The following is an 11,380-nucleotide window of genomic DNA, read 5'->3' on the forward strand; positions in this document are numbered from 1 at the left end:
CGCAAGGTCGCACGGCCACGTCGTGCCGAAAATAGGAAAGGACGCGGTCGGGCATGACGCCGATCCCACGGTCGGGCCTTCTCCCCACCAGGCCGACCAGCGAAACTCCAGGAATCCCGTTAAAAGTGAGATAAAAGTCGAAAGTATCCCTTCAAAACCATTTAACATCGAAAATCGTTGAAAGAGTCATACGGTATTTTATACGATAACGAATAAGATCTCTCTCTTCAATAGGTTAAAACAGTACACGTTGAAGGTCCCTCTTTACTTTTTCCATTTCAGATGAAAACGTCCTTGCTTAATGCAATTCCAGCCCATTTGGATAATTACTTCACTTCGGTGCTCCTCCGGTACGTGTTATTTTTTTTTTTTTTTTTTTTTTCCCCACTTCTACGTGTCAATACCAAGGGTGTAAGGTTATGTACCGATACCGGTACGGACAGACCATCAAGAGGAGGAAAGGAGGTTAGGACGCACACGAGGTCGACACAAAGACATAAGGTTCTCACTGTTTTTTATTCGAAGACAGGTAAGGTAGAGCGAGTAGGAAATGATGCGATCGATGTACAGATCAATATAGGCGTATATTGACTGCATAACTAAGTACACTGAATACGGAATCAGATCCCAAGATATTTAGCATTATATTCGTAATTAGGTGGTGACGGTGTCGTTTCTATCTCGCACTCGCGGACCCTCGTGTTCTCTCTCTCTTTCTCTCCCTCCCTCTCGTTCACGCACGCGACTCGCCGCGTATACCTAGATAACATCAAAATAAATCTATATCTCGTAATAGCAATAGTTTCGACGCTTACCCGGGACTATGTACAGTGGCGGACTAAAAATACAAGTGCCTCGCTTTCTCTATCATTTACATACATACAAGAAGAAGTACGTGGAAACACGCTCGCTCTCGCCCTTCCCATTCTCCATCCCACTCCACCCCACGTTCCGCCCAATCACTCTTTCTCTTTCTCTCCCTCTCTGGACTACTCTACCCGACCATCGCACTGAAAAAAAAAAATATATGTACATATATCTGGTCCGCCCCATGCCTCCGACCTGAGGACCACCGAAAATACCCGAATTTTTCGAAAATTAATATAAAATGCATTTGCCAGCCGATCAATTTTTGAACTCTTGAGCAGGGAAAATTGGTCCTCCCAGCTGATCTCTCTCTTTTTTTTTTTTTTTTCAGTGCGAAATCTCGAAGAAGAAGAGCGTCTCCTCCATATTGGCGTCGCACGATGGGTCGGAATGATGTTATTTTGGAATTTGGACCATTTTGAACTTCGGCTCAGTCTCGAAGAGCGTGAATTTCTTCGAGTTTCATTTAGGGAATCGGTCGCTTGAGCTCGACCCAACGTACGTCGCTGATACATCTGGAGCGTCGCCCGGACAAAACGCTTTACTTAGGCGTACTCTCTAAGCAATGTACAAGTTTATTGCCTCTCGTACTACTTTGGCATTCGGGCGCGAGCCCGCTCGCGTGCAGTCCTCGTGCCAGCCCCAGCGGGCGCGCCCCTCCGTCTGTACACGAGTAGCGATGGAGGACTATCGATCACCTCTCGACACGGGGAAAGATATATCGATAGGTATCGAGGGACCATCGAGAAAGGCCGCGTCAAGGAACTCGCCATAGTCCCGCGCCAAGTGGGGCCCGATTTAATCATAAAAATTGATCGCCCTCCCCTGGAAGGCATTCACGTTCCCGACATGGCACCTCGTAAATTCCGGATCCGGATGTCCAGGTGGGAATTGCCGTTCAAACGGAGCACGGAAAGTCCACGTCTACGAGGCCGAGGGCGCGGAACTTGGTCGAGGTCCCTAGGTCCCATGGACGCACGTTTCAAGATCCCCCCAGGGACGACGGACCCCACGTGGAGGGGCCACCGAGGGTCCCCCATCCAGTGGTGAGCAAAGTGGGTCTTGGTTCCGATTCCACATTGGCCAAGACCAAGCCTAGGCTTACATTCGCTCACCACCACCTCCATCGCGTTCCAGGGTCCAAAATGAGGCCTCCTACCAGGGTCGCCACATGCCCTCTTCGTCCTTCACGGGTTGTGCTCCTCCAGGAGAGGTGGCAGGCAAAACGACCTCGGTACCCTCGCTGCCCGCGTGACTAGAAGGCCGCTCGTCGTGCAGCGCCACCGGATGTAGGGCGGGGTGTAGCGCGGGGTGAAGCGCGGGGTGTAGGGAGGCAGCGCGATGGTCGGCGGCGGAGGCAGCCGCTTGGGCGGCGGCGGCGGCCGCCGCCATCCGCGCCGACTTCAGCTTCTTCGAGGTGGTGGTGAAGTCGAGGGGCTGCTCGGGATGGTCGAGGCGAGGGCTCTTCCCGGGCTTGGGGGCGTCGGGCCAGTCCGCGGGGTCGTCCAGCGGCCTCTTCACCAGCTTGTCGGTGGCCTTGAGAAGCGACATGTTGGTCGCCGCCCAGATGGCCGTGGGCGGGTTGGGCCCGATGCTGATGCCGTTGGCCGCGGCTGCTGCGGCCAGTTGGACGTAGTGGCTCGGCAGCAAGAAGACCACCTGACCGTCCGGGAGGCGCGAGGGGATCACCTGTACCACCGAGAGCATCCCCGGGTTCTGTTGGGAGGTCGACGCTTGGTCGGCGGCCACCGCCGCCGCCACTCCCGCGTGGTGATGGTCCAGCCCTGGCGGCACGTGCGGTCCCGTCCCGAAGGCCGAGGTCGGCCGACTGCTGTTGTTGTTCTCGTCCCCCGCCGTCGTGCTGCTGTCGGGTCGCGTCGCGTCCAGCTCGGGCATCTCCGACTTGATCAGCGCGGTGCTGCAGTGCGGGGTCGGCGGCGCGTGGTGGTCCATCGCCCCCGGGCTCGCCGCGCCCGGTACCCGGTCCGTCACGCTCCCCGGACTACTTCCTAGCCCACTGTCCGGTCGCGAGCCCAGGTCCAGGTCCAGCTCCGACACGCAGCTGTCCAGGTGCCGCAGCAGCCTCTGCTTCACCGCGGGGTCCATCGGCGTCGTGTTCCCCGTGATGATGTCCGGGGCGTCGAGGTACCGACTCACCTGTAACCGAAACAATTCACAATCTTCAGATAAGGGTTTACTTAACGGCGTTCACCACCAAGTGGGGACGATGACTTCCACCGCTAGATGGCATTAGCATCGAATTCGGTGGGAGGTTACCAAAACGTACTTTCTCGCTCGGATGAGGGAGACGCGACGCATAATGGGCAGTGTTTAGCAACGGGCGAAAAATGTGTGTGTATTTTGCACGTATACAACTCACACAACGGCTAGACGCCTCTGGACTAGGCGCCGAAACGCGTGTGACACTCGGCCGCACGCACACGCAAGTTGGACGCTCCGCCTAGAGTCGGCAACGGTTGCTAAGGAATGCCCAAATTTCTCGCGAGAAACTTGAAAATCCTGAAAAAGGTGCTCCACGGGGACAACGATTTTGAGCGTATTTCTCAACCGATCGAGCTCAACGAGTGCTCGTTTTAAAGATAAAACGTTGACGTGTGTTTATATGGGAGCGATTTTCGATCGAGCACCTCCTTCCTAGGTAAAAGGGCATTGAAATTATGTCGTTGCACTTTTTCATATGATAATGACCACTTATCGAAAATCCCTCCCATATAAACACAGGTCAACATTTCATCTTCGATATGAGCACTCGTTAAGCTCGATCGGTTTAGAAATACGTTCGGAATCGTTGTCCCCGTGAAGCCCTGCAAAATCGCTGGAGTGGTGAGCGCCCTTAACCACTTACATGGCTAATATAAAATATGCAGGATTTTGACTGATAGCAAAAATCGACGGTCTGTATGTTTGTTCCCCAGTGATATAGGGACATAGGGATGATACTTAAGAATTTCACTGGTTCCTCGTGTAACCTTTTAGGAGGAAGAGGTTGGATGTCGCGTTATCACTCGCGCTATACGAGATATCGTACACGATCACGCCTTTAGCATTTATGTGTTACATATGAATACGCAAAAATAAATGGTATTCTATGCCAGGGCGCGTACGGGAGGAGGTACGCGGACCCGCGGCGTCGTTGGCAACGCGCTTAGGTCGCCCCGGGAACGGCGGGAGAGCTAACGAAACGAAACGGCCGTCGCGTCCCGTTGCTCGGCCGCTAAGGTTTTATAAGGCCGTAAACCCACGCTCCGCAGGGAGACCTTTCGCGGCGGCATATTAAGCGCTCGACGCGGCGACAACGAATCGCAAATTCCAGCCCGAGCGTACCTTCCGAGTGCCTCCCCTAACCTCAAAATCCCGCGACCCAACGTCAACTATTTACGACTCAATATCGGATGAATCGTTTATATATTTATTTACATTATATATATTACATAACTCAACGTCAGATCTAACGAATCCCCGCTCGCGATTCCCCCATCCGTTCCCAGTTTCGCCACACCTCCGTCCCTCGAGGTTCTCCATCCCGGAACAAAGAAAAGGGAAGGAAAAAGCGAGAATATCCCGGGTAGGGTCGCTCCCACGTGTGCGAGGGGCTTCCCGCTAACCGGGTCTCCCGCCGCGGCGTGGATCTCGCGTTGCGCCACAGGTCAAAGAGACGAGCGTGCGCGAGCGCGCGCGCGCGATAGCCCGACAAACACGCCGCTCGTGCGCGCCGTCCGGCGGGGACCGCGGGAGTGAGAGGGGAGCGGCTATCGCCGCCGCGGCCCCTTCCCCCCCCTCCCCTCCCCGCCCGCGGCCCGGCGGGCGGCGCGCATATAAATACCGCGCCCGCGCGCGCGCGGTAGATCGTGCCCGGCACCGCTCGGGGCCGGCCGCGCTCTCCCGAGGCCCGTTTTATTCCCTTTTTAATTTATGGCCTCGCCGCCGCTGTATCCAATCGCGCGACCGCCCCGCGCCCGGCAATTCCGCGATAACCGACGACCGCGCGACGCGCGTCGCCATAAGGTGGCCGCGCGAGGAGGAGGGAGGGGGGGGGAGGGAGAGAGGCGCCTCGACTTCGACCGGAAAAGCCGCCGGGAATTCTTTCTCTCTTGCGGCGAGTCGGCGCAGCGCCAAAGGCGGCGCGGCGCCTTTAGTGCCCCCTCTCCCCCCGACGCGAACCGGTCAACCCCTTCCCTACCCGCGCGATCTTATCAACGAGGGTCGCGATAACAGCCACCGAGCCGCGACGAGACGACTCGGCCCTCGCGCGCACGCGCGGAAATTTCGCCCGGGGTGGCGGGTGTGGAGAAACACATTTTTAAGAATTTTGGGAAATCATGAAAGAGAATGTGATGGAAACTCGCGGAAGGGGGACTTTTCGTGCAGAATGGATTTCTTTTTTTTTAATTATCAGAGCGTGTGGGACGTTTTCTATTTTATTTTTTTGTTTGGTCGATTCGTACAAGGATTCGCTCGTTAGCCTCGCCGATTTCGAAAGTCCTGACCGAGAGAGTCACGCGAGGTGTCAATTTTCTCCGGTGGAAATCTCGGTCGCTCCCGGAGCCTCGTCGAGGCCTCGCCGATATACCGCGCGAGCGCGAGATATCGTATCGCGATACACCTGACCAAGTAGTCGTGTAAATAGCGCTTGACACGACACCCGAGTGTCCCCTTTCGAGTCGGCGGCCCCTCGGCGTTCCGCTCGGCTCGGCTCGGCTCGGCGCATCCAGGAGCGAACTCGCTGATGGATTCGCGAGAGAGTCGCTATCCGCTATCTAACCTGTACTTCCACTATCTGACGTCTAGAAAGCCTATATAAAAAAAAAAGAAAATGGCGGTCTCGGAGAAGTCCACCTTACTTTTGTACTCTGCGGGATGATTTTTGTACGTAAGGACACCTAGTGCGCGGTTTAAAAAATGTACATGCTTTAGAATGAGATCCACGAAATTACATCGGGATATTAGAAGATCGTTTACTTGGGAATTTACATTGTATTTACATTGTATCAGAACTGCACTCGCGTGGTGAAATTTTAATCGGTTCGGTAAAATGTTTCGTAGAACGATCGACTCTTCGGATGCCGCTTTCACGGCACCTTAAACGGAAACCAGGGTAACGGATTTTCAAGGAATATGCATCGGTTCGTCGTTACAAGTGCAATTATACTTCCGCTATCTAGAGGTGTTATTATGCGCACTTCGGTGCAAGGAGGAAGGAGGGCTCACCTCTCTCGAGCAGTCTTGGTATCCAGCCTTGTACCTCGAGAGACCTGGCTGTGCCAGGCTCCTCTGCCTCTGGAGGTGCCTGACCGTCAGCTCCAGGATGTCCGCCTTCTCGAGTTTGCTGTGCTTCGTGTTCTCCAGGCGGGCGCTGTCGAGGATGAGCGCCTTCAGCGCCGCCAGGGACTGGTTGATCCGCGCTCGCCGTCGCTTTTCCATCAGTGGTTTGTTGGCCTGAAAGGCAAAGATTCGCAAATGACATCCTCTGGAACAAGAACCCACGAACGTACGTTTCATCGAATTTCGCAATAAATCGCGCGATTATATACGAGTTATCGAGGATACCCCGTGATAACCGAAATCCAAGCTCGCGCCAGAAATTCAAAATGGCCGACGCGGTCTTCCCATGATGCCCTATCTGTCTTGAAGGCATTCATGTCTCCTCATGGAACAAGAACCCACGAACGTACGTTTCATCGAATTTCGCGATAAATCACGGGATTATAAACGAGTCATCGAGGATACCCCGTGATAACCGAAATCCAAGATCGCGCCAGAAATTCAAAATGGCCGACGCGGTCTTCCCATGATGCCCCATCCGTCTTTAAGGCATTCATGTCTCCTCATGGATCAAGAACCCACGAACGTACGTTTCATCGAATTTCGCAATAGATCACGTGATTATAAAGAAGTCATCGAGGATACCCCGTGATAACCGAAATCCAAGCTCGCGCCAGAAATTCAAAATGGCGAACGCGGTCTTCCCATAATGCCCTATCCTTCTTGAAGGCATTCATGTCTCCTCGTTCTTCAGTCCTCGATACCTTACGCGTGTAAATATACATTGTAAAGTATGTACGGCACCGAGGCATTCCTCTTCATTTCCTCGAGGACACCAGGGCGTCGATTTTCCCTCCCCAAGGGTGTCCGCCGCGTCTCGACGCGGCGGATAAACGCGGCGAGGAACGAGACGGATGCTGCGAGCGTTAGGAAAGGAGCCGCAGGAACCGAAACGCGCCAATGCGGCGCTGGCACCGCGACGCCGGGCGGCGCCATGCCCGTTTCTCTCCTTTCCCTCGCCCCGAGAATATACGTTTCTTTGTTTTCCGCCCGGTCCCCGGGGTCGAAATTCCGCCGTCGACCCGGCGTCGCGATGACGCTCTACCCTGCACGGACAATCCGGAAAAACGACAAATACGTCTCCCCGCGGAAAACGATCACGTGACGTTCATTTCGAATTAAAATCCCGCCACCGTTAACACCCAGATACATGCGACATGGGTCACTCCACGTCGTCCCCCAGGAAACTCCTCGCGGGAAATTCGAAATGGCATTCCGAGTCCACCGTCTCAGGTAATCACCTGGAATAAGAACGACAGGTGTCCCGGGTTATCCAACGCCGTTAAGTCTCCTCCACCCCGGGGCCGTTATCCGGCGCTCGTTAAGATGGCGGAAAATTGCGGGTAGCAGGCCATCCGGGGGGACGTTGAAGCACGTCTCGCCGACGCACATTTCTACGCGTCGCCGTCAGTCCTCGAGAGGAGGAAAACCACCCGGGCGAGCGTCACCGGTCGTCGTCCCGGAACGCGCCGTCAATTAAGCTTTCCGCCTCCCGACCACGACGGCCGAGACGGCATCCGAGGCGTTCGAGACGTCCACGAAGCGAGACCACGAGGAGCTCTCCCCCCCCCTTCCCCCCTCTCCGCCCACCACCCCTATCCACCGTTCCGCCGGCGCCCGAGGCGCCCTCATTAGCCCGAGCCTCGGCGCGCCCCTGAGTTTGTCGAGCCGTTTCCCCTCTCTCTCCCACCAGGCGCTGCCCGCATCGCGCTCTCTCGCTTCCTCTCCGCCTCTCACCACCCCCCGAGCCCGCGCCGCGCCGCCGCGTCCCTCGGCGTCTCTGGCCGAGCGGCCAAATAAAACGAACGCCGTAAATAAGAAGGCAAAGGCGCCGCGCGATCTTTCGCCTCGGGCGTAAGCCGCCGGTGGGGGGGGGGGGGCGAATTTGCACTTGGAAACTCCTCCACCCGAGCCCGGGTTTGCCGAGCGCGCCTCTCGGCGGGAACTCGCGCGACGGGCGCCGGGCTCCTCGATTTACCGCCTCCGGCGCCCCTTCGCTAATGCCCGCCCCCTATGTACCCGCGACACCTTTTACTCCCTTCCGATTATGTGTTTAAATGTTATTTAGAGAGATCTTGGAGATTAGTTAATTGTATATGTTATTTGTGTATTTTGTACGGCGAGGTTAAGAGATAGGAGATTCTATAAAGTATGGTATACAGTGTGTTCGTAAATTCAGAATTAGGTAATTTTATATGAAAACGCTGGTAATGTAGGAATTGCATGTTAGTAATTTCTCGGTGTATTCTGGCAACGGTTCACCCGGATCTGGCGGCGCGCGCAGGCGCGGCCGCGAATCGAGCTACTCACGCGCGGTGCGCGCGCATCGCGATCAGCCGGCGCGTCCGAGAATCGGGTAGCCTCACGCGCGGTGCGCGCGCATCGCCCTAGAAGGCCGCGACGCCGCCGCAAACGAGTCGAGCCACGCAGACACGCCGAGGGCGCGCTGGCGTGCGCACGCACGAGCGCGCCGGCACGCGAGCGTGCATACCAGGGGGCAGGAAGATTGCGGCGAGTTTTATCAGCTCTCGGGTGATTCCGACTTTGCAACAAAACGACCGTTTCACATCAAGTGATACGAGACGGTCATTTTGCATGCATCAAGACGTCGAAATATTTGTAAGAAAGAACTTTCCTCCAAACTGGGCGCACCGAACAATCTGAAACTTTAACCCGCGATATATGTGCCCATAATTATGAAAGTGGTCTAACTCATATATTTTTTGTTTCGAAATTACATTGAATTAATTTCGTTTTAAATAATATGGCGTGAAATAACTGATAAACTCATTTTTTTTGTAATTTTGACTTAGACCACTTTCATAATTATGGGCGCATATCATGGAGATCCTAACCGAAGGTCTTGAAACTCGGGAAGTCTCATTATTCGAAAAAGAAAATTTGTTCATCTATTCCGGACAACTAAAAAGATCATCCCTCCGAAAAATGAAATTTCATGGATATCAAGACCTGAGTTTTGGCCGCCATTATCGCGTGTCAAAATTTCAAATGATTCGGTGCGTTCAATGGGGAGAAAATTTGTATAAATACTTCGACCCTTTGATAAGATCTTAATCAATGGCGGTACTAGGTTCGTCATGGCGGTTAAAATTGGCCAGAAATATCGCGGAAACACGCCTCGACGCCCTGGGGACCGCGGTGCCGTTTTTCGTCCCGTTTCAGCGTCCAGATTCGCTCGGCGAATTCCACGTACGAGCCGCGCGGGGTTTCACGCAAAGCGGCCTAACTCGGCATGCACTGCGCGTGCGCCGACGCGATTAGCATGGTCAAACAGCTCCGGGAGGAGAGGACGCGAGTCTGATCGCCCGCCGGCCGCGAATGGCCCTGTAAAGTAATTGGCGACGAGCACGGATCGACACTAATCTCGCGATACATCGCCGTAGAGGATAACTCAAGAAAAGTGCCACTTCGAGGGAGAAATCGCAACGATCCAATTAAACCGAATTAACGTGGTAGAGTTAAAATTAAGCGGCCAAGACACATGGCTGTTCGCCTATAACTCAGGCTCAGGAAAATACGTGTATCCAGGTACACGTATTTTCTTCCCGGAATTTCCGCAACAATGAAAATAAGCGCGGCCATGATAATACGTGTATCCAGGTACACGCATTTTTTTCCTGAAATTTCAGCACAACGAAAATAAGCGCGGCCATGAAAATACGTGTATCCAGGTACACGCATTTTCTTCCCGGAATTTCCGCAACAATGAAAATAAGCGCGGCCATGAAAATACGTGTATGCAGGTACACGCATTTTCTTTCAAAAATTTCCGCAACAGGGAAAATAAGCACGGCCATGAAAATTCGTGTATCCAGGTACACGCATTTTCTGCCTGAAATTTCCGCAACAACGAAAATAAGCGCGGCCACAAAAATACGTGTATCCAGGTACACGCATTTTCTTCCCGGAATTTCCGCAACAGCGAAAATAAGCCAAATTCGGAATATTCGGAGGAATTTTTCGAAAGACCGGATATATCGGTTGCGGAAAAGATAATCTTTTGTAGAGCGATCTTGGCGACGCCGTTGACGACGCGCGGCGTCGGTCGCGTGTCGCACCGCGGCAAGATGGCCGCGCCCCGGCGCTGTCCGCGCGCGGTTCCACCTTTAATTCCGATAATGGCCCACGGACGACGGCCGAACGACGTGATAACTGGCCGTAAATACTTCCAATTACGGCAAATTGCTCTTACAACGGGCCCGACGCGAGCGGGCTGTCGCAACGCGCGCGCCGATCGCGTGCGGGTTTTCGATCCGCGCGCGGAATAATCGCCTCAAAATGTAAATAGGCCCCCTCGCAGCGGAACGCATCCGCTCCTGGGGCGGAACGCGCGATTCGTTTTCGCTTTCGCATTATTCGTCCGTTCGTTCCGCGGAGGGGCGGAAACCGCTCGGCGTCGAAATATCAGGGAAATTCCAGACCCGTGGACTTCTCTCCTTTACTTCTGGTTTATCCTCCGTTGCTCTTCTTCCTCTACGTCAATCGAAATACCTGGGATACGCGACCGCGTCCATCGACGTGCGATTTTCGACCTGCGTCACGTCCGGAGTCCTGGACACGTGGTGTCACACAGAGCGCGGCCGGCCAACGCGTCGAGGTTGACAAACCGATCAGGACCGTGCTTAACCTCTTGCGTCACTTCCGCCGCGATTTCGATAGGATTCTGAACCTCGCCGAGGTTGACGCGCCGCGCTCTGTGGGACACTCGACGTCGGCCTCAGTGTCGCGCACCCCCGACAGGCACGTCCGCAAACGACGCCGCAGGCTCCTCGTAAATGCCCGCGCGGAACGCACCGCGGGATAATTCCGCGTGCCCTACGTGTCAGGACTCGCTTCTCGGTAACGCCGGGCCCCGTCGTTACCCCCGTGCGGTGCACGCGTGTCGGCGCGCGCGCGCGCGCGCCGCGTGCGTGGGCACGCTTCGCCGCTTGCGGCGCTCCTTTATAGCCCGGCAGCTCTCCGCGTATTTATAACGCGAGATTTACCGCCGCGCGTGCTAAAAGGTGTCCCGCGAGAGCCTCGATGGGAATCCTTCGATTACGTTCGTCGTTACGAGTACAAAGGTAACCTGCCCTAGATACTCCCCAAAATTGTGTGTGTGTGGGTGTGAAGTCCCTATAAAAAGAGTCTACTAAAAAAAAAAAAAAAA

At 54.7% G+C, this 11,380-nt stretch overlaps 1 protein-coding gene across 1 annotated transcript; it reads right to left on the reverse strand.

Annotated features, from left to right (window-relative positions):
- Positions 1-497: 497 nt before the first annotated feature.
- Positions 498-6,324, reverse strand: LOC105694564 (hairy/enhancer-of-split related with YRPW motif protein; the record flags this gene model as incomplete). The annotated part of the gene is given in 2 exon segments (XM_023432027.1): positions 498-3,024; positions 6,097-6,324. Coding segments are annotated over 2 exon segments (1,230 nt in total), but the record flags the coding sequence as incomplete, so codon positions are not given.
- Positions 6,325-11,380: the final 5,056 nt, after the last annotated feature.

The sequence above is a fragment of the Orussus abietinus genome, unplaced genomic scaffold (genome assembly GCF_000612105.2).
Source record: "Orussus abietinus isolate OABI.00-Male unplaced genomic scaffold, Oabi_2.0 scaffold209, whole genome shotgun sequence".
Classification (NCBI taxonomy): domain Eukaryota; kingdom Metazoa; phylum Arthropoda; class Insecta; order Hymenoptera; family Orussidae; genus Orussus; species Orussus abietinus.